We start from the raw sequence: 21,014 nt of genomic DNA on the forward strand, positions 1-21,014 counted from the left end.
CTCGTTATTGTAGGAAGCTGCTCATTCAGGCAGAAAGGGTTATTGAAGTCGCATATTCCTCGTGACAACCTCTTGGTGTAAATTGTTATTTACATTTGACAGTGGTGGTAAGTGGACATCTATGCTCACAGAAGGACGTTCATATGCATATATTCAGGGAACTGCAACACGGTTAGTGGGTTCTGACTTGATAGGCGCGTGGGCAACCGTGTCCTCGTTTCGCCTAATGCTATCGGGAACTTCAAGTGGTGTGGAGCCTCCCGTTACTGTTGGTAACGTTTGGAAAAAGGAAACAACTCGCCGCATTGAGCTTCCTTCATCTACTGGCATCTACAGAAATGCCAGCCCTCCGACCTCCCATGCTTGAAAACCATGCACTTGTTGTTGCAGCGCTTGCCATGTCATTCCCCTCCCCACACGTGTCTTCTCTAATACTTTTGTTTTTTAGTCCTGAGATGCTTCGCCGTACACTTTCGCGCTGCTTTTCTGCGGATGCCATTGGCCCCGTGCACCCCGATGTGATGTGGGGATATATGGACGCCCGCTACGCAGGGCCGGGGTGGGTGAGTTGGATCAAGCAGTTGCCCGTCGAAACGCTCACCATGCAGGGTGGCACCTCCATGACAAATATGAACGACCGTACCGGCGTCATTGCCGACCCAGAGGATCCCCGGCATCCAATAGCGCTCATACAATGGGGACCCATGAACCACTATGACGGAGCCTTCATGCAACTCTCCTACGGAGACTACGGTCCAATCAGCCAAGGCTCCCGACTAATGCAGGTGCTCTACGATAACTATTTGGAACCCTTTTCCATGAACCGGGTGTGTGCCCAGCTGTACTTCTATCAGAAGGTGCCGAACAACTACCACGAGTCTGTTGAGGCTTCTGCCGAATATATTGGCCAAACTGCCTCGCTCATTGGGCAAGTGTTGGTAGGAATGGGTTCTGTTATTATGGAAGGTGTGACGGTGAAGGGTGACACGAACTGTGTGTACATTGCAGAGGGCGTACAAGTGTTGGAAAACACGTGTATAGTGAGTGACGCTCCAACCGACCTCCTTGCCTATCAGCGGCACGAGGCAATCAACCCCTACCAGCAATGGGACGGCATGGATGGTGTGTGTAGAATCATGCAGAACACGATCATTGAACCTAACTGCTTCTTGGATAGCTGTTCCATCGGGCCTTTCAATCGCATAGGTCACAATACCAAGATCATGAAGGGGGTAACGACAGGAACGATGGTCCATATCCTCCCGGGAAGCGTTGTAACAAAGGACACAAAAATTGGCGACGGTGAGCTTTGGGGTGGTGCTCCTGCGGTTAAAATTGGAAAAGTGAGCAAATTCGAGTGGAAACGTCCCTACTTCGCCTCCCTCCTGCACAGAGAGAGCGTAGTGGAGTCTTACCGCAACATGTCGCGGTATGGTGACCAGGTGGTGCACTTTCAAGACAAGATGGGAAAGTTAGATACGCTCATGCTGCAATATGAAAAGGATGTTCCAGCTTCTGTGAAGGCGAAGATAAAGGAGTTTGTACAGGGGCGTGAACCGTTCCATCATATGCTGACGCGGATCACGCAAGGTTGGTCGCCCGCTAACCGCCCAGACGACAAGAACTACAATCTGTGCCCACCGCTTCCGGGAGTGAAACTGTTTGCGGAGCACAATAACGATTCCTCTGATAGTGATCTTCATGGAACTTATATGGACATCACAAATATATTTAACGACTTCCGCTGGTAGGTTCAGTCGTGCTTACTCGCTTTTCTTTGCTGACATACGCACCTCCTGCGCGTTGGTGGTTTTTTTCGTGGTCGTATGTTTCTACCGCGGGCAAGAAGTTTAGGAATGGTATCTGTACCTTATACATGCGCGTGTCTGCTTACATACACGTGTGCACCTTAGGAGTACGGAGCGAAGAGAGCATTTGTAACTCCAACGACGTTTGAGTTGTAGACGGGAATACATGAGGAAGGTGTGCTTGATGAAATAGCGGTGGTCTCTCTCTACTTGAATTCCCCTCATAGCGGCTGATCACCTCAGACGGATGCAATTCTTTCTTTTGTGCTTTTCTCCGTCCCGTGGGGAAGGGAGGTGTGCGCGTGAGGAAGGAGGCGGCGAGGCTGAAATTGAGGGTTACAAGAGATGACGGCATTAGTACTAGTAGTAGCAGTATCATTGTTGTTTGAACCCAAATGTATGTCGTGTTTCATGTGTGTGGCGGGAGCGCTATTCTTGGGCTGTTGGGTGCTACCAACAGAAGTGGTGTATGAATTAGGATATGGTTAGTGTTTATCGTCTTGCTGGGTAATGTAGTGGGGGTGCGGTTAGGTACGGATATTCGACAGCTGTGCAGATACACCTCTGTTTGTTTTCTTCCGACTCGTTCGATGAGTAGCGCAGCGCTCGCATTTATCACGATGCCTTTACCCTCAGTCTTTCGACCCTTAACCTTTAGACTTATACGCAACGAGGCAAGAGCGCGTACGTGAATTTTCTATGGGTAAATAACATGTTTCTGCTTCTGCGGGCACACCTTTGTTTAGGTACGGAGAACAGTGTAATATTTGTGTGCTCTTTTCATATTTCTTCTCTTTTATGGACTTCAAACCCGATGATTGATGAATGGGGAAGATACATGAGATTGTAAAGCCACGACAAATGGATACGAGCTCGCCGAACTTCGGCCTCAAAAGCCCTTATGCCCATCGGGATGCATCAGATGAAATCGACGAGCTTCGAAGTGAGGTAGCCCTCCTGCGGCAACGCCAGGAACAGCACATGATGCGGTGGGAAGCCGCCATGAAGGAACAGCGGCAGCATTGCTGTGATTTGGCTGCCGTATATCGGCAATTACAAGAGTTGGTAAATGGCATCCCGGACGACAGTTTGGGCGTTGCAAGGAAGAAACCCCTTCGCCCGTCGCCTCCTGATAGCACCTTGCTTGATGAGGTTCGTGAGGTGCTGCTCGACTTCAAAAACTACATTGAGCGAGGCAGAATCGTCACCAATCAAAAACTTGAGGATATGTACAATGGCATAGGGGAGGTGAAGAGGGCCTTGGAGGAGGAAGCACAACATCGGAAGCGAGGGGAAGAACGGCTCAGACGGCTAGAAGAAAAGCAGGAGCAATTGTTCCAGTTGGTAGCCTCTGCTGCTTCAGCTAACGATTTGAGCACGCTACGCACTACATTGACTGAGTTGTTCAAGTCCGGACAGAATGATTTGGTAGTCTCCTCATCACGGCAGTACGACAGTGTGAAAGAGAGAATAGCGGACTGCGAAAGGCAGTTTCGTGCGCTACAAGCAGAGCGTGAGCATAGTGAAAGGAAGTTGGAGTCTCTATGTCATGGGAACCTCCAAACAGCGGAAGTCAGCATTCAACAGCTACAGCGGCGAGTGGAGACCCTTTGCCAAGAGCTGCGGGCTCACACAGCGCCGCAAAACGCTGAGAAGCCCAGCGCTCAAACATACACGGCATACAAGATAGATGAAATGTTGGCGTCGCTTGAGATGCGAATGTCCGAGCGTGTCGATACAACTATCAAGCAATTTGATATGAAGCATGTGCAGTTCGTTGAGCACATGGTGGACTCTGCAAAGAAGGCCATTGAGGTGGCGGATAACCTGCCAAAACAAGTAAACCACCTGCAGGACGAGGTTGCAAATATTCAAGAGGCCATTCAGCGTCATGGTGAGGCGCTGAACGATCAGTTCCTACAGGGCCCGCTGTATGGCGCCTTTGAAGAAGTGAGGGGCTGGCTGCGAGATGTTGAACAACACACGGTGAAGCGTGGCGAATTCAACGAAGCGATGGTCAATTTTGATGAGAAACTTGCGTCGCTGAGACGTGAGTTTCTTATTGGTGGGTCGGTGGAGCATGTTTCGGATGAAAGTGCCGATGACACTGGCGCGTTTAGACAATCAAAATTAGCTATCATAGCGCCCCCATGACGTTGCTGCGCTCAGATGTGGCTGTTCTTCGTCGTGTACGTACAAGCCCAGAGACCTTTCGCACTACCGTCGGGGCTCATCCGTATCTGGAAGAAAAAAAAAGGTGTAACGGCAGGGGGACGGGCAGGTGCCTTCTCGGTGCTGTAGCTTGGCGTATTTATATCCGCACTATTTGGGACACCTGGTACCTTTTGTGTATGTCCCGAATTTACGTAGACTCGCCACCGTGTGGTAATTCTTTTGGAGCCGAGTACTCATAATGTGTACTATTTCAACCTAACTTCTCTGTGTATTACCTTTGTGGTCTTGTTGCGCTGCGAGTGGGCTTTGTTAGTGTTCACTTTCCTTTCTTCTTTCCTTCAATGCACCTTCATACGCCTTCTGTTGTATTTTTTAAGTAAACACGCGTGCCCTAGAGGGTGGGATAAACTACTACCGTACGCAGGTCCACTGCTGCACAAGGAGTTGGAAAGATGGAAAACGGAAAGAATGACGAATTTACCGTGAGTGATGAGGCCGTGGAGAACCTCCAGAAGGATTTTGAGGAGGCAATGGCAGCCCTCGCTGAGCATGAAAGCTTCGATCGTTTCCGAATGGAATATGACGTCTTATATCGTGCGCTTCGCAAGAGTCACGACTCCGAAAAGCGGCTTGTGAAACGGTGCCAGCAGCTCACGCAGGAGCTGATGAGTAATGCGGCGAAGGTGCAGGCCGCACTGAAGTTGTCTCAGTCAGACCACACTACAATAGATGCACTGAAGAAGGAAATTGAAAAGGCGTGGCGGATGGTCGATTCTGCAAATGAAAAAGATGCCCACGCGAAGGAAACAATGAAAAATTTAAAGGAAGAAGTGGCATCACTGCAGGAAATTATGGCCAACGGTGCTGAGCTCACCTCTTCGCAGTCTGCAACCCTAGAGGGACTGAAGTTGGAGAAAAAAAGGATGGAAATGGAGTATGGTGAGTTGGTGAAGCAGATGGACAACCTGACGAAGGAAATAAAGGAGCTGAACACGAAATCGAAGGAACTTGAGGTCGAAATTATGAACAATCAAGAAGAGTTTAAGCGTGTTACGGACAGGGAGACCTTGATACAACAGGAGTACGACAAAGAAATAAAAGCTCGGGAGCGTGCCGACTTTCAGGTGAAAGAGCAGCTGCATTTAGCGCAACAAAGGGCAAAAGAGCTGAAGACTCACGAACAACTGCGTATCAACCTGACAGAGACGGTAACTAAACTCCGCGCGCAGGTACAAGAGGATAACGAAAAGCGCCAGCTGCTGGAGCAAAAAATCGAGACGGCAGAGAAACAACTGTACCACACGCAGCAATCTTACGATGACGCTGTTGATACCACAGAGGCCCTCAACGAGCGACATCGCGCCGTGTGTAAGGAGATTGCAGAAGCTGAGAAAATGGCACACGACCTTCTTTCAGAGGAAGAGCGAACGCGCGCAGTGTGTGATGGCGATTACAAGAAGCTGCGTCGCCTCATACAGCAGAACGACGACGTAAGACAGGAGTATGAAAACCTGACTCGCCAGCAGAGCAACATTCAAAAGCGCATTAATACGGTAAAGAAAGAGAGGCATGCCATGAATAATGCCTACGAGGTTTTGCAGAAGGAACAGGATACCCTCAAGAAGTATGGTGAACACGAACGAAAGAAGTTGCAAACCATCGAAGGCATTATAGCAAACGAAGTGGAAAGTCAAAAAGATGTAGAAGCCGCTATTGAACGTGAGCGGGAAATAAGCGTCCGCCTTAGCAAAACAATAGCAAAACTAGAAAGTGAGAGGGAGAAATATACAGCGGAGGTGCTGCAGGCCGTCGAGCAGCATGCACTCGTGAAGGAAGATCTGAAGGTTGCCACTATAACTTGCAATGAGACACAAAAGGCGATAGAAGAGAGTGAGCAGCGACTAAAGAAGCAACAGGGACTTTATGAGCAGGCGAGGGCTGAACGTAACCTCTACACAAAGAAATTGATCGAGTCACAGGACGAAGTGATGGAACTGAAACAGGGCTTCCGAATGATGGACCACCAAATTAGACAATTGAAGGAAGAACTGGCAATGAAAGAGAAGAAATTTCAGGATGAAACATCTGCGCAGAAGATAGCAAAGGAAAAACTTGCCAAAGTACGCCGCGTTGTCAATGAGCGTACCATAGCCCTCGACGACACGATTCGTAATTGCGAGAATGTCGCACAAAACATTAAACAACTTGTCAAAGTTGTTAATGAATGTGATAAACAACTTAGCGAGCAGCGTCAAATGTTCTTGTCAGTTAGTAACGAGCGTGACATGCTTGGTACTCAACTAATCCGTCGTAATGACGAGCTTGCCTTGCTTTACGAGAAAATTCGTATGCAACAAGAAGTACTTAGCCGTGGGTATGCCGCATGCCGCGCGCGCCAGGAAGATATGCGCCTTCTGCGTTTGAAGACTGAGGACCTCAAGCGGCAGGCCAAAATAGCAGATAGGCGAGCACAGGACACGAAACAGTTGCAAGAAGATATCAAGCAACTGGTGTACGATCTCACAGTGCAGCGCGCGAAGGTGCAAGCCCTCACCGAGGAGGCCGAGAACCCAAAGAGCTCACTTAGGTGGGAAAAGGTGGATGGCCGGAATCCAACGGCGGAAGAGCTCAACCGCAAGATATTCCGTCTTCAACGTCGGCTTATCACAAAATCGGAGGAATGTGTTGAAAAGGATATGGAACTGCAGGAAAAGCAGCGCCTCCTAACGGAGTTGACGAACATACTCGCGCGGCAGCCGGGGCCTGAAGTGGTACAGAGGCTTAACATGTGCCAAAAGGAGCTACACCGTACTTGCTCCGTAATGAAGCAGAAGGCATCAGAACTCAATATGACAGGAACGCACTTCGCTGAGTTAAAATATGAAGCCGAGCGACTTAGGCGGGAGGTCAATGATACAAGACGCAAGTACTACGAGATGCGAATGAGTAACGATGAACTAACGAAAGCGATGGAGGCTTCGAGGAGCATTAAGTCGTGAGCATCGGTACGGAGCGACGCCGACTGTCAGGCATTTGTTAACCACACTCGTCAACTACCGGAAGGTGAACAGCTGAACACACTTAGACTTCGTTGTCAACATTGCCACACATGTAGAATATACCTTATTCCCTTATTTCACCTCACCTCACACTACCCTTTGTTTGTTGTCTCGCCGCAGATTGTGAGCGGTTTTACGCACAAGTACTGAACATTACAGAGGCGAAGCTGACTACAATGACAGAAACATCCCGTCGTGACCTTATTTTCCTTGTGCTTTCACCCTTCTCTCCCTCTCTTAGTTCCAAAGCATTACGCAACTCCCACACACGCAATATGACCTCCGTCTCGTCCGGCGCTAAGGTCCTCCGAATGAAGGAGAGCGACGTGCAGAAGTTGCTCGCCATGCACTGCCACCTCGGCACGAAGAACAGCAGCAGCGCCATGAAGAAGTACATCCACGGGCGCACAAGCGACGGCACAAATATCATTGATATCCACATGACGTGGGAGAAGCTGATCCTTGCCGCCCGTGTGATCGCTGCGGTGGAGAACCCACAGGATGTCACCGTCTGTTCCACACGCCTATTCGGGCAGCGCGCCATCTTCAAGTTTTCCCAACTCGTTGGGACATCGTTCCTCGGTGGCCGGTTTATTCCCGGTACATTCACCAACCAGATCCAGAAGAAGTTCATGCAGCCACGCGTTCTGGTTGTCACGGATCCCCGCACAGACCACCAGGCCCTACGTGAAGCGAGCCTTGTCAACATCCCCGTCATTGCTTTCTGCGACACGGACGCACCACTGGAGTTTGTTGACATTGCCATCCCGTGCAATAACCGTGGACGCCATTCTATCAGCATGATGTATTGGCTGTTAGCCCGGGAGGTGCTGAGGCTCCGTGGCACCATCCCACGTAGTGTCCCATGGGAAGTGAAAGTGGACCTCTTCTTCTACCGTGACCCTGAAGAGGCATTGAAGCAAGAGGAGGCCACCGCCGCAGCTGAGGTCCATGAAGAAGCTGACGAGGGTTATGGATGGGTGGAGCGCGACAACACATGGGAGCAGTAAGCGAATTGTTGCCTTGGGACAAGCACAGTTGTTTAACATATATGTCTTGGTTGTTACCTCCGTATAATTTTTAATTTTTTTTCTTTTCGGTGACCGCGTGCGGCATCGCTAACTTTAGGGAGGAATGAGGCGCTGCGCATTCGAAGGTGCTCTGCCGCTGAACAATGACTGCCTCATGACACTATACAACCAACACCTCATTATTGCCCTAAGCGTCGTTTGACAATATTGCATCTCCTCTACAATACCTGTTTCTGTGTGATATTTTGTATCTGATGTTATATTTCCTTCTTCTTTTCTCTTAACTTCCTTCATTTCCGTACCATCTATTGCAGCGACAAACCCAGGGCAGCGCCAACGGGTGGTGAGTGAGCACTGGACCCTGCCTAGAGGCCACTCAAAAGTAACTGTCAAGCGGTCGCGCAGGAAAGGCTAAAAGTAGGCAAGGAATTGTGCGTGCACCACTGTGTAATTGAAACTCATCGGTACTTGTATCAATCACGTATTGTCAAAGCTCATTTTTAGTGCTCAGGGGACAGCTGTTGTTAGTTGTTGATACAGATTTATTTGGTGAACTGAAGTGTAGTTTAAAACTATTTTTTTTTTCGAGTGTTAGCGCGGTAACTGAAGCAGTGAGCTTCACCGATTTTGTTGAGGGCACGGGAAGCTAAGCACCCCCTCCCCACCCTCGGGTCGTGTAATAGCCGAGGGCTATTGTAACAACGGCCCACACTGCACGTCGTCAAAAGGAGATCGGAGTATTTGGAGTAGCCCCCCCCAAAAAAAAAAAGAATGTGGCTTTTCTTTGGAACTTTGTGTCGTGGAGCACTTGTGGTACTCCTGACCTTTCTTCTTTATTTTGATTCTAGTCGTCTTCCGACGCCTGATTATGTTGCCGGAGAGATGTGTAACATGTTGGAGAGACACGCGGAGTGTTCCAGCTGTCAGAAGCTTCTGAGCCATTTCGATGTCGATGGAAAAGGCGATGAGTCCCCGATCTGGCAAACTTTGCGACGGTTAGACAAGCCGCGTATGCCTGCAGTGCAACCATGTGATGGCAAAACGAGGAGTGTGGAGTGTAATCATTTTCTTGAAAATAGTCTCATTGAAAAGTGGAGCATGGTCTCTGCGCTTGTTCACGAAATGAAAAAGTTTTACGCCACTACGGATCCGGATGCCGTGGGCATCGTTAACACTCGGCACGATGAACTCGTAGAGTTTATACTGAATGAAAGGGAAGCAAGAGAAAGTGAACAGCGGGAATTGCAGAAGTGGGAAGATTGCTCTTCTATAGTCGATGTCGAAAGTGACACTTCGGAGCTTTCCACGAACAAATTGAGGAGGCACACATATGAAAGCAGTGCGTGCAGCATTAGTTTCAGCAACGACCGCCAGCGATCGTTCTGCTGGTGCCACTGCGCGGGAAAGTTGCCTTTCATGGAGCGGACGCGGATTTGGTTGCTTCATATTTACCTCTCGTACGATATGCGCATGAAAATAATTATTTTACAGCATCAAAGGAACACCCTCTTTTGCCTTCTGTTGGAATTATGTTTACTTGGAATAGTGATGAGGCACCAGACTGTGGAGGCTGCAGTTGAAGTGGCGGGCGCCGTACATCCCACCAACGGCAAATTGAGCAATGAACTCACGGATGTTTTTATGTCACAGGTTCACACGGGAAAATCAACCACACGTCGGGTTGCGCCTCCACGATTAAGAGGGTCCAGTCACCGGAAAGACTGAGGGAAAGGGGGAAAACAAAAAGATGAGAGCAGGTAAAGAAATACAATGGACCCAGTGTTTATACAGGCATAAAAACATATGAAGAAACGTCTTTGTGTGTTGTTCTGTTTTCTATTTTATTTTTGTTTTTAAACGAATTAATAAATATATTAAAACGTAATCACCAAGGGGGATCGTTTTTGCAGGGTGGCGTTTTTTTTCTTACCACACACCATTGAACGGAGGGTGATTTGGTGGGTCTCGCCCGCGCCTTGCCTTTTTAAAAAAAATTAAATATTTCCTCTAATTTACCACACTAATCCCACCTTTTTTTTTTATTTCCCTCTGTCGTTGTTTCTAGTGAAAACTTGAAGCAGGGGAATTTCCCTTTCTTTCACTTCCGTTTATCTTTTTCACTTTTACTTAATAAATAAAAAGACTTTATTGTTTTGATTGGAGCTCCTCTTTGAGAGGTTAAATCGGCCTTCCCCACATTGTGCCTAGCTGTGTTACTCACTTTACCTGGTGATATTATTTGTTTGTTATTTACTTAGAAACGTCTTTCATGCGGTATGAACCTTGTGTGAGCTTACATATGTGTATTACACAGGGTTGTATCTGCTCATTTAACATAGATTAAATAATAATGAAATAATATGGTGCATTAGTGGGTATTGAAGGTCGAAAAGTGGGAGGGGGAGGGGGAGGAGGGGCAAAAACTAATGTGGGATCGACTACATTTAATTGAAAGAAAAAAGCAATTGCCTTGGCAATTCAAATCAGCAACAGGCATTATAGTTTGTAAACGTAGACACGTTCCCATGTGTGGCTCAATATATCCACTGTCACTGATACATGCGGGGACGTGTGATTTTTTTTTGAAAATTTGTTTATATTTTGTTTACTTTGATCTCGTCACTGCCTACCGTTGTTAGTGAAGAGAAGAAAGGAAACAGAGAGTGTCTATACAAAGCATTGAACAGGTATGGATGAAAGGTGAGGCGAAGGGAACACAGAGCGGAGTTTGTTGGTACATCACGCTGTGCATGCGCAAAGCATCAAGTAAAATACGTTGGCTTCATATATCCGCGAGCCGCTTGACAAGAGGATGTCCAGAAACATATATGATCCCCATGAATGCGCCTTGTTGCTACATTCTCTTTTTTCTCCTCTTGTCACGATCATTTTAAATTATTACCCGTGTTCTCTTCATACGTGCATATAAACTTTTTCCCAAGGGCTGTTCAACCAGGTCTGCTTGCTCCGCCACCCGAAGGAGCTGCGAGGTCCAAAGAGAAGAAGCGGGACCTTGCGGTTGTTAGATTTCCCCTGGTCCCTGCGCTGGGACGCAGCAACTCACCACTCGCTGTGGTGCCGCAAACCAACGCGAGGTTTTGCTGTGAACAAGTGAAACGAGCTGGAGAAATAGGGGGAGGAGAGTTGAGAGTGTCGGGGGTGGAAATTGAAATTCTACTTGTACTTGACGCCTCTTCGTCACCCAACCTTTCCCAACACTTATGGCATGTGTGCATGTCCTGGTGGGGCAGTGTGGCAACCAACTTGGCGCACACTTTTTGACCGCACTAACAGATGAGGCACGCCGCTGCAGTGATGAAGATTATGCATCCCAAATTTCGGCTGATCATTTCCGTCCGGCACCAACACAAAAGGGAATCAGACGAGGAGGCGTAAGTAACGGCAACTCCGGTCATCATGACGAACCACCACTACCGCGCTCCGTCATGATTGATATGGAACCAAAAGTGGTCGAATCCGTCGTGACAGGCGTTAACGACGGAGGCGCATTCCAGGTACGAGCGGAGCAGTGCGTCACCCGGGACGAGGGAAGCGGGAACAACTGGGCGTTTGGATACTATGAGCAAGGAAGAAGTAGATGCGATGAGATCGTGGAATCCTTACGCCGGCAGAGTGAGGCGCGTGGGGCAGCTCATTCCTTTCATATCGTGCACAGTGTTGCAGGTGGAACCGGCTCGGGGGTGGGATGTTTGGTGTCCGACGCCATCCGGGTGGAGTTCCCACGAGCGCTTCTCCTCCACACGGCGGTGTGGCCGTTTGCCACCGGTGAGGTCGTAACGCAATGGTACAACTGCGTGTTGGCTATGAGTGCCCTACGCGAGAGTGCGGATGCTGTTTTCGTGGCGCATAATGATGACTTTGACGTCAGCGCGAGACCTTTGCAGAAGGCTGTCAACGGCCGAACAAGCGAAGTGAGCTTCGATACTATAAATCACGAAATTGGCCGCCTCCTCCTCGACCTCCATCTTCCGAAGAAATTGTACCCGGTTCCCTCAACTGCACCCGAGAAAAAACCTCACCCACAGTCAACGTTTCCGGCTTCTAGAACAACTTCCAGTACGGGTGCTATGGCGTCGCTTAGATGCGGAGGCCTCACAGACGTCGTGGAAGCGGTTGCACTAGACCCAGCACTGAAGTTCTTCTCTGGTTTAGCCCTTCCCGTGACTCCACCTGACAACCGTGTCGTTGCGCCAGAGGCAACGTCGTGGTACCCGCTGTTGTGTGAAGCATCTCGTCGAACCAGTGAGTTATTCGTACCGGCACCGTCTGGTGACAATAACACTAGCAACAACCTTTCTACCGCATTCATCGAGCAGCGGCCCCTCCTATGGAGTTTGCGTGGGCCAGCTGCATGCAGTGAAGGTCTCGCGCATCTGCGGGAAGTGCTCTCGAGAAGTACGCCGACCCCTGACGGACGGGAGTTGTATGTACCGCCCTCTGCACTCCTTCTGCATGAGGAGCGGCTTCTCGGACGGAGAGCCCATGTTTCAGTTTTTGGTCCTACACATAACATCGGACTTCGACTAGCTTCCGCACTCGAGAGGGCTGAAGATTTACTTCGCGTCAGTGCGTACGTTCACCATTTTAGTCGATACGGAGTAGGTGAAGAGGAGCTGCGGGACGCCGTTGTGCGTATGTGGGACACTGCTGCCGCATACGGGGCGGCTTGAGCACATCTGTACGTGAAGAGCGTGCACGCAGAAGTGGATTGTATGATGCAGTGTAATGTGATGTGCTTTCGTCCAGGTGGGTGTCGTGTTGTCATGGCACAGGATGTAGCTAGTGACCAAATGGATTGTAGAAGGGAAAAGTGACCATAGAACTCCCACAAAGTGATAATAGACCTAAAAGAGGCGAGGTGTGTCGTCTATGGGCTACGGGACAAATCGCTTGTCAGTAATCAAAGGAGCAAGTAAAGGGGGATATACACGCATGCGTATAGATATATATATATATATATATATATTTGGAGTTTTTTAGGGTGCAGCAAGGTGAGAAGGAGGTTAAATACCCTCCCCTCGTTTTATCCGCATCCGTCATTTTCCCCCTTTTTCTTCACTTCTCTTCGCTCTGTGCCCTCTTCCTTTTACATATGTGCGTTTACGATAAGCAGCAAAGGAATAATTTACATATCCAAGTTTCAATCACCAAAGAACGAGAAGGTAGAGTAAACGAAATAGGTTTGAGCAGATTAGGAAAAAAGTTTAAAAAGGAAGTGAGAAGCAGACAAGCTTGCAACGTTTGCGTGAGAAATAGGGGAAAAAGTGAGGTAAAGAAGGGTGCCTACGGGGGGGGAAAAAAAAATTATATTTACACATATCACCTAGAAACTCCACATATCATGTCAACCACCTGCACCAAGAATGAGCCTCGTGGCTTCCACCATGACCCATATGGCACGCCCCTGCTTGATCAAGGGAGCGAGGAGCGCAAGAATAACGCCGCCCTGAACTTCTTCACGGCTGCCACCTACGCTGACGAGCACCAAAAGCAGGAACAATACTCTTTAACAAACTTTGACACGTTAAGTTCTGTTGATCAGATGACTTCTACAGAAGGTGAAGGTGGCATATCCGATAACGGAACGGTGGAATCCAGCGGACCGTTTGTGGTGACACCAGTCCCTCAACCTACTTCTACAGTCGCCCTTGCCATGGCGTCATCAACTGTTATTGCTGCAGCCGCCTCAGTGGTTCGTTACGCCTCTGTCGACTTTCGCTTCGGTAGCGCATGGTTTGTGGCGCCGTTCCGTACTTCCGTTGGTGAGATCGTTGTGGTAGAGTATCCACATAACGGCAGTCTCCATGTTGGACTCGTAAGTTGCATCACAACGACGATCCCACCGACCTTCACAACACTGCGAGCAGCAGAGCAAGCGGGCCTTATGCCTACCGAAGAGGATCTCATGCAATACCCCCGTCTGGTGCGCCATGCTCGTGAATTCGACCGCCACACAAAGTTGGAGTTACGCACGCATGATCTCGCTTCACTCAGGTCTGCGCGCGAACTGGCTGAGGAAATGGGAGCACCCATCACATTTATCGATGCTGAGTGGCTGTTGGATCTGACAGCCGTAACGTTCCTGGTGCAGGTATGGGGCAACATGGAGCAAGTGGATCGCCTAGCTGATGAACTTGCCGCGCGCGAAGGAGCGGAGGTTGTGTTTACTTATCCTGCAGTGAGGTATGAGTAGAAGCGGCAATCGTTGCATCCACATATTTTTCTCTTTGTTAGGTGTAGGTTGTTTCACTGTTGCTGTTGGTGTTGGTGTTGGTGTTGGTGTCTCTTCCTCCCTTCTTCGCAGTGATGGCTGTCCGATAATTTCCGCTCTCATTACTGTAAAGAAGTGGGTTTCTGCATCTGCATATATATATATATATATAAAAGGGCGGCAGAAAGAGCTAAGCGGAAAGGCATCACATACCTTTCTTTAAGGGGGGAGGGGGCTCACGCGAATGTTGGCAAGCAGGAGATACGTGTGAAAAAGAGCACACAGCTACGTTTATACATGTATATTTATATAAATATGTGTTGCTTACATGCACAAAAGTGTACGGATTGAATTGCAGGAATAGCCGCGAAGGTAGGATTTAGGTGCGCGCCGGCCTCTAGAAACGGGAATTAGAGACGTTTCTTTTTTTTTTCAGTGAACAACGGTAAGGAACACGAATAAGATGCTCGCACGATGCGTGTGTGCTCGTGCGTCTAAATGCGTATGTATGCATATTTAACTGTGTAGCGTCGAAAGGAATGAAGAAAAAGGTAACGTGGGGCGAAGGTAAGAAAGTAATAATACCACACTTTTATTCTTCCTCGATTTTGATGTCGTTGGTGTGCTTTGTTTGTTTGTTTGTCTTTTTTTTTTCTGTTGTTTGTTTGTTTTCCCATCTTAACTTTCTGACTTCACCAAATGGGGCCCACGTACGCTCCGCGACCAGACTTTCTTTTTTTTTTCTTTAGAGTTCGTTTAGGGCAGCGGTGGCGCCTCTTCATTTTTTTTTCTCCTCTTGTATTATTATTTTCCTTTTGTTTTCCTTGTCTGTGTGTTTTGTTTTTGTTTTATCTTTTTGGATTCATTCACTTGTTTCTCATTTCAGTTGTGCTTTGGTGGCGCCCACATCCACTGCAGGACGAGATGAGATGAATCATTAAAGTGAAAATGGTGAGGATTCGAGGAAAGGAGTTATAATAATAATAATAATTGTTGTTATTATTATATTCCCAATGTTATTATTAATATTATTATTATTATTGTCATAATTATTATTGATGTTGTTTCCGGTTCAGGAAAAGGTAGCAATGAAAGGGATGTGAAAGAATGGTAGTAGAAGAGTGCTTCAGCTTGTTTTGTTTTGTTTTCTTTTCTTTTCTTTTTTTTTTTTGCTGTTTGCTCTCAATATATAATAGAGAGGGGAGGGGAGGGAAAAAAAAAAGAGGTAAAGAGGGAGGAACAACGAAAGAAAAAGGAATAACAAAATAAGGTGAGCAATTAATGAACCACGGAATGAAGCAAAAAATAAAAAAACAAAGAAGTGAAAAGTGAAAAGGAAAGAAAAAGAAAAAATGACGTTCACGAAATTATTTACTCCATTGAGTGGGTCACATGATATATAAATGGATAAATGAAAAAGAGAGAAGTAAGGCGTAGCGATCAGCACATGCCTTCGTAGAGGTGCTGTGTTATATTAATTTATTCCCGCACAGCTCCACACAAGAACGGAGAGAAAAATGAAAAGAAAGGAAGTAGATAATAAAGAGGAAAAAGAAAATATTAATTTTGTGGTAAAAATAAATAAATAAATATTGTATATATATATATATATATATATATATATATATATATAATTATATAATTAAATAGAGGTGGGATCGGGGGGAAGAACAAAATGAATAAATTCCCAAAACATTTTCTTTTATTTACAATACTGCACTGCACAAATTTACAAAAATTATATATGTATTGATGTATATTTAATTATTCGCATCTGCAAGCAAAAAAAAAAATCACAATAAAGTGAAGAAGAAGAAGAAAAGTGGGCCAGGAAAAAAAGAAAAAGAAAAGAAAAGAAGGGTGGGAGAAACTGATGCCCATTTATTGTTGGAAATGTAGAAAGTAGAAAAGGACAAAGAAAAAAAAAAGGTAATATACATGTGTTTATATTTATATATGTCTTTAGGTACATTTTCTTTTCGCCCACTTGTGTTCTTCCTTTCTTTCTTTATTTGCTGTGTTATGTGTGTGTGTGTGTGTGTGTGATTGTTGTGTTGTTGTTTGTTGTTGTTGTTTTTCCGGTTTCACACTTATGCGTTTCCTGTCCCCTCCACTCAGTCCCTTTTTTTTCTGTGCGGTAACAAAAAAAAAAGAATAATGATTAAATAGTAAACAAATACAAAAAAGAAAAAAAAAGAAAGAAACTTACAATTGAGCAAAGACAAAAAAAACAAAAAATGGGGGATGCCAGTGAAAGGAGGTGGAAACTGAGAAATGAAACGAAAAAGAATTTGTTTTTTTTTTCAATAACTAACTAATTAATTAATTAATTAATTTTTTTTATTTGCTTTCGTGTAATAACGGAAGAGAAAGGAAACAAACAAAAAAAGAATGAGTTAATCAATCAATCACACACACATGCACACACATACACGCGGAAAAAGGGAAAGAAAGAGGGGGGAAAATGTGGAAATAATAATAATTTGTGATGATGACGACAATTACTATTGTTTATTACTAAAATCAACAACAACACGATGAACTAATGGATGAATGAATGGATGAATGAATGAAAAAGGAAAAAGAAAATGAAGGCGTGAGGAAAACACGTAACGGACAGAAATGTAATCGGAACCCACGAGTGAAGGTTTTGGGAAAGGAAAAAAAAATGAAAAAAATAAATAAATTAGCACAAAAGGGGGGAAACGGAGATCACAAAAAAACTTATCATTTCTGTTTTTTTGTCATGTCACCAAAACACGAAGCGTGAGGAAATATTAACTCCTCTTTTTTTTCCCCCCTCCACCCCTTTTCTCTTTTGTGCATATGTGTTATATTATTTATTAATTCATTTACTGTTCCTCCTCTTCCTGTTTTATTCTACACATTGTGCTCGTCCGTGTGTACTCTCGTCAACAGCTCACATCCACCATTTTCATCACCAGCCGGTTTCCTTTTTTTTTTTCCTTATCCCTTCGGTTCTTTTTGCTTGGTTTTATCTTTATTCCATTTTTTTTGTTTTGTTTTGTTTTCTTTTAGAGCAGCTCACCTGGACGCGTCTTCCAGTTTTCATTTATTCCTTTTAAATCCCTTCGCCTTTTTTTTTGCTCGATTTTGTCCGTACTGAATTGAACTAGATTTTGCATTAATCCGTTGCTAAGATGAAAAAACAAAACAAAACGAAATAAGGAAGTGGATGTGATAGGGGAAAGGGGGAAAGGGGATCCAACGAGACGCGCATGGCAGCCGTAAACACAATTGAAGGGAGGTTGAATGGATAATAAATAATAATAAAAAAAAGAAAGGAAGAAAGGAAGGAAGGAAAGGAAGTGCAAGTATAAGTGAGTGGGTGGGGAGAGGAAGGGAAAAAGAAAAAGAAAAAGGAACAGTGAGGATATATATAAATATAAATATATATATATATATATATGTGCGTGCGTGCGTGTGTGTGTGTGTGTGTGTGTGTTTGCGTAATAAACGCATGTCTCACCCAATTCGTTTCTTTTTTCTTTTTTTATATCCTTTTCTTACAATCTACGCGTAACACATGCCAAGGTGTTCATATACTCATTCATGTATTTACTCTTATTTATATTGATTCGTTTATATGACCCACTCCAGCACTCCTTTCATCCTTTGAGTTTAACACGCTGCTCTTTGGAGTTCACCCTTTCTCTCTCCCCCCCCCCTCCCCCTCCCACACACTCACACACACCTTCTTTTTTTTTTAAATTTGCGTGTGTGGTTTCCTTTTATTTTCCTATATATATAAATAAATAATATCTTTGTTGACAATAACAGTCGGTGGGGTAGGTTTCCCGTTTTGTTCGGTATGAGAGGCGCCGCTGTAATGTCTGTTGCGCATTCTCTTTCTTTCTCTCTCATTTGCTCTCGCAACCACCAGGCTTTGTCGTCATTGTTGTATTTTTAGTTTAGTTTAGTTCTACGACGCTTTTTTTTTTCTGGTTTTTGTTTCATTACTGCACTCTGATATGTGTGCATTCGTATATGCGTGTAATGTTCGATACCGGACGCTGTTGATTTAAAGTGTATTTGTTATTTTTTTTTCTTTTAAAAAACCTGTAATGTTCCTGGCACTTCCCGCATCCTAATGCCCTAACCCTGCCAATGATAGAATGTTGGCGGCAAGGTGTAGGGGAATGAAGAAATAAAGAAAAGGGAGAAGAAGAAGGAAAAGAAAAGAAAAGGAAAAGGAATAGAGGTCTACGGGGAAGGGAAAACACTCATATGTATATAAATAAACACAAACGAATATATTCATATTTATTTACATGAAGGTGTATAGAGAGGGCTTTGGTCTGATCATTTGGAAGAAATGAATGAAAAGACGTTTTGAGAGGTATCCTTCTCCCTTTTCTTTTTTCGTTTAATTTCTTCTTCATAATTCTGTCGGCGTTCTCTCCTTCTCTTTTTTTCCGGTTCCTAACGCAGATACGCGCCATAATGAAACTGAATTAGCATCGGCTGCACATAAGGAACAACGGTGAAAGGAGGCGAGTAAGAATGAGTGAATGAGAAAGCAGAATGGAGGCGTTGTCACGCGGATCTGTGTAGACCTCATTCTTTCCTTTCTTTTGTTTTGTGTTTGTTTGTTGTTGGTGATGATGTGGTGACGTTCTGCTCCCTTTCGTTTGTTTCATCACCTGTTTTTGTCACGGTCACTTTCTCTCTCTTTTTTTTTTGCTTTTGGAAGACACCACCGCCAAATCACGCCGCAAATATGGCAGTTTTGTATCGAAAACACCCGGGCGCGAGAGAATGTAGAACCCCTTCCCCACAGTAGGAATGAATTTGCAATATGTGGAAGAAGAAAATTTTCCTCGAAAGAGGAAGAGATATTGAGTAAAAGAATGCAGAGAGAAGGAGAGATAGAGGGAGAAAAGCGAAAAAGAAAAAGAAAAGGGCAGCTTCAGCCGGTCAATAACACTTTCGCACACCGCCACAAACCCACAAGCGCAGCACATACACGTGGCTTCAAGTATGTATAGGAAATGCGTGTGACGCTATTTTACAGTTGAAGCCCCGGGTGAGCGGCGGGGGAGGTATTTTCATCCTCTCCCTCTGCTGTTTTCTTTTTCATTTTTTCCTGTTATCTTTGCTTGTGCTTTACTATTTATAAACCCTCTATTACTTGACTCACCACCTATACTTCTACAGCAGTTGCCTCTGTTGTTGCCGTCGGTGGGCCCGCATACAGAAGAAACGCACTCGCCAACCGCAGTGTCAATCTCCTCACCATCTGTTGTTTGCCTTCCAGGCATATATATATATATATATATGTGTGTGTGTGTGTATCAATACCCGTACGCATGTGCATTTGTGCACCGTTTAGATGTTACCTTTACCTCATTCCTTTTACTTCTGTTGGGTTGCCTTGCCTCATCCTCACTCTTTAGCGGGGCGGCTACTGAAGCAGAGGGTACCGTAGTACATATCATAGCCGAATGTTTCGTTTCAACCAAACCCTCCGTGCAGCACTGGCAACGCCAAAGGATATCGCAGCTGCTCTCCGTGTACTAGGATTGGACACCAACAGCGCGAATATCAGTAGCGAGGCAGTAAGAGCACAGTATCTGAGACTTGCGCGGCTCCATCACCCAGATATCAGCAGTGGTGATGATCAGAAGATGAAGATTATCAACACAGCGTATGAGATGCTTCAGAGCAGCGGCGCTTTAAACCCAAAGGCCGCCAGTACGTCAGGTACGGCGGATGAAGACAAGGAAACAAAACCAGGCGACACTGTAGAAAATGCAAATGGTGGTCGGTTCTCCCCTAAGGCTGGACGACGACGGCGAAGGGTGCCGGATGATTTTGCGGACGGTGACAGGTGGGACATGAAGTCGACGCTCGAGTGGCGTGCTATGACAATGATGGGAGCCGGGTCCGTGAGCGAGGAGGAGCTCCGCAACCCCGCAAATCACCCGTTCAGCCACAGTAAATTTTTTTCGTTCGAGGAGGACGTAACGATCTACCGTATGATACGCGGCGGCGCGACGATACGCCAAGTGGCTCGTACACTAGGGAAGGCCCCAACATTTGTGGAGCGGCGCCTGCAGAACGCGCAGTTCAAACAGCGGGTGCAATATGTCATGCGGCATGAGAAGCGTCAAGGGCTGAAGGAGCGAGCTTCGGGGACGGGGGCGAACTCTGGTGGCTTTAACATGACAGAGCGGCTGTTTGGGACAACTACCGGCGGGAACAGCCGCGGGCGGGAAGGTCACCGGAAGAAGGAGTGGGAACCAACCGCTCTCGATGGTGAGGTTCCTGCTCACTTCGCGGATATGAGTCTCGAGGAGAAGGGCCTCCACGCCCGACTAATGCAAGAGGAAAGGCGGCAGCAGCAACTTCCCTCCTGGGGCGTAGTGGCGTCGAAGGTGGGAAGGTCGTATTCAAATTACGCGCGATTCACTGGGAATTACAAAAAGACGTGACACAAAAGTAGTCGGTGTCACAGTGGCATTTCTCTCTTTATTTCGATGCTTTTAAACCAGCGTCCAGGGCAAGCAGCAGGAACGGCCTTAACAACACAATTCAGGGCTATCCCTAACCCCTCTCGTCTTACTCCATAATTGTTGCATGTTAGGTTTTATGTTGTTCCTTCCAACGCGTACTTGTACAAGTTTGCCCAGTTTTCTGAGTACTCTTATCACTTTCCCCTACTTATTCTTGGATCCCTTAAACTTCG

General features: G+C 46.2%; 8 protein-coding genes across 8 annotated transcripts, besides 24 other annotated features; all 8 read left to right on the top strand.

Annotated features, from left to right (window-relative positions):
- Nucleotides 1-338: 338 nt before the first annotated feature.
- Nucleotides 339-1,751, top strand: Tb11.01.2650 (hypothetical protein, conserved; the record flags this gene model as incomplete). The annotated part of the gene is made up of 1 exon (XM_824059.1): nucleotides 339-1,751. One exon carries the CDS (start codon nucleotides 339-341, stop codon nucleotides 1,749-1,751), a length of 1,413 nt encoding a protein of 470 aa, XP_829152.1.
- Nucleotides 1,752-2,633: 882 nt separating this feature from the next.
- Tb11.01.2660 (hypothetical protein, conserved) lies at nucleotides 2,634-3,962 on the top strand (the record flags this gene model as incomplete). The annotated part of the gene is made up of 1 exon (XM_824060.1): nucleotides 2,634-3,962. One exon carries the CDS (start codon nucleotides 2,634-2,636, stop codon nucleotides 3,960-3,962), a length of 1,329 nt encoding a protein of 442 aa, XP_829153.1.
- A 473-nt stretch (nucleotides 3,963-4,435) lies between these two features.
- On the top strand, nucleotides 4,436-6,982 carry Tb11.01.2670 (hypothetical protein, conserved; the record flags this gene model as incomplete). Its single annotated transcript, XM_824061.1, has 1 exon — nucleotides 4,436-6,982. The coding sequence occupies one exon, from the start codon at nucleotides 4,436-4,438 to the stop codon at nucleotides 6,980-6,982; it is 2,547 nt and encodes an 848-aa protein (XP_829154.1).
- Nucleotides 6,983-7,218: 236 nt separating this feature from the next.
- On the top strand, nucleotides 7,219-8,052 carry Tb11.01.2680 (40S ribosomal protein SA, putative; the record flags this gene model as incomplete). The annotated part of the gene is made up of 1 exon (XM_824062.1): nucleotides 7,219-8,052. The coding sequence occupies one exon, from the start codon at nucleotides 7,219-7,221 to the stop codon at nucleotides 8,050-8,052; it is 834 nt and encodes a 277-aa protein (XP_829155.1).
- A 792-nt stretch (nucleotides 8,053-8,844) lies between these two features.
- Nucleotides 8,845-9,798, top strand: Tb11.01.2690 (hypothetical protein, conserved; the record flags this gene model as incomplete). Its single annotated transcript, XM_824063.1, has 1 exon — nucleotides 8,845-9,798. The coding sequence occupies one exon, from the start codon at nucleotides 8,845-8,847 to the stop codon at nucleotides 9,796-9,798; it is 954 nt and encodes a 317-aa protein (XP_829156.1).
- Nucleotides 9,799-9,910: 112 nt separating this feature from the next.
- Nucleotides 9,911-9,953: a sequence feature (AT_rich).
- Nucleotides 9,954-10,054: 101 nt separating this feature from the next.
- Nucleotides 10,055-10,077: a sequence feature (AT_rich).
- Nucleotides 10,078-11,294: 1,217 nt separating this feature from the next.
- On the top strand, nucleotides 11,295-12,764 carry Tb11.01.2695 (delta tubulin; the record flags this gene model as incomplete). The annotated part of the gene is made up of 1 exon (XM_824064.1): nucleotides 11,295-12,764. The coding sequence occupies one exon, from the start codon at nucleotides 11,295-11,297 to the stop codon at nucleotides 12,762-12,764; it is 1,470 nt and encodes a 489-aa protein (XP_829157.1).
- A 267-nt stretch (nucleotides 12,765-13,031) lies between these two features.
- Nucleotides 13,032-13,060: a microsatellite.
- A 126-nt stretch (nucleotides 13,061-13,186) lies between these two features.
- Nucleotides 13,187-14,287, top strand: Tb11.01.2700 (hypothetical protein, conserved; the record flags this gene model as incomplete). The annotated part of the gene is made up of 1 exon (XM_824065.1): nucleotides 13,187-14,287. One exon carries the CDS (start codon nucleotides 13,187-13,189, stop codon nucleotides 14,285-14,287), a length of 1,101 nt encoding a protein of 366 aa, XP_829158.1.
- Nucleotides 14,288-14,458: 171 nt separating this feature from the next.
- Nucleotides 14,459-14,480: a sequence feature (AT_rich).
- A 451-nt stretch (nucleotides 14,481-14,931) lies between these two features.
- Nucleotides 14,932-14,976: a microsatellite.
- Nucleotides 14,977-15,080: 104 nt separating this feature from the next.
- Nucleotides 15,081-15,203: a sequence feature (T-rich).
- Nucleotides 15,204-15,294: 91 nt separating this feature from the next.
- Nucleotides 15,295-15,362: a microsatellite.
- Nucleotides 15,363-15,439: 77 nt separating this feature from the next.
- Nucleotides 15,440-15,476: a microsatellite.
- Nucleotides 15,477-15,507: 31 nt separating this feature from the next.
- Nucleotides 15,508-15,661: a sequence feature (GA-rich).
- A 221-nt stretch (nucleotides 15,662-15,882) lies between these two features.
- Nucleotides 15,883-15,946: a microsatellite.
- Nucleotides 15,947-16,087: 141 nt separating this feature from the next.
- Nucleotides 16,088-16,163: a sequence feature (A-rich).
- A 158-nt stretch (nucleotides 16,164-16,321) lies between these two features.
- Nucleotides 16,322-16,350: a microsatellite.
- Nucleotides 16,351-16,444: 94 nt separating this feature from the next.
- Nucleotides 16,445-16,543: a sequence feature (A-rich).
- A 69-nt stretch (nucleotides 16,544-16,612) lies between these two features.
- Nucleotides 16,613-16,641: a microsatellite.
- A 201-nt stretch (nucleotides 16,642-16,842) lies between these two features.
- Nucleotides 16,843-16,879: a microsatellite.
- An 86-nt stretch (nucleotides 16,880-16,965) lies between these two features.
- Nucleotides 16,966-16,994: a sequence feature (AT_rich).
- Nucleotides 16,995-17,288: 294 nt separating this feature from the next.
- Nucleotides 17,289-17,342: a sequence feature (T-rich).
- Nucleotides 17,343-17,582: 240 nt separating this feature from the next.
- Nucleotides 17,583-17,603: a sequence feature (AT_rich).
- Nucleotides 17,604-17,635: a microsatellite.
- Nucleotides 17,636-17,699: 64 nt separating this feature from the next.
- Nucleotides 17,700-17,735: a microsatellite.
- Nucleotides 17,735-17,771: a microsatellite.
- Nucleotides 17,772-18,066: 295 nt separating this feature from the next.
- Nucleotides 18,067-18,088: a sequence feature (AT_rich).
- Nucleotides 18,089-18,475: 387 nt separating this feature from the next.
- Nucleotides 18,476-18,517: a sequence feature (A-rich).
- Nucleotides 18,518-19,585: 1,068 nt separating this feature from the next.
- Nucleotides 19,586-19,605: a microsatellite.
- A 165-nt stretch (nucleotides 19,606-19,770) lies between these two features.
- Tb11.01.2720 (hypothetical protein, conserved) lies at nucleotides 19,771-20,760 on the top strand (the record flags this gene model as incomplete). The annotated part of the gene is made up of 1 exon (XM_824066.1): nucleotides 19,771-20,760. The coding sequence occupies one exon, from the start codon at nucleotides 19,771-19,773 to the stop codon at nucleotides 20,758-20,760; it is 990 nt and encodes a 329-aa protein (XP_829159.1).
- Nucleotides 20,761-21,014: the final 254 nt, after the last annotated feature.

Source organism: Trypanosoma brucei (genome assembly GCF_000002445.2).
Source record: "Trypanosoma brucei brucei TREU927 chromosome 11 chr11_scaffold01 genomic scaffold, whole genome shotgun sequence".
NCBI lineage: Eukaryota > Euglenozoa > Kinetoplastea > Trypanosomatida > Trypanosomatidae > Trypanosoma > Trypanosoma brucei.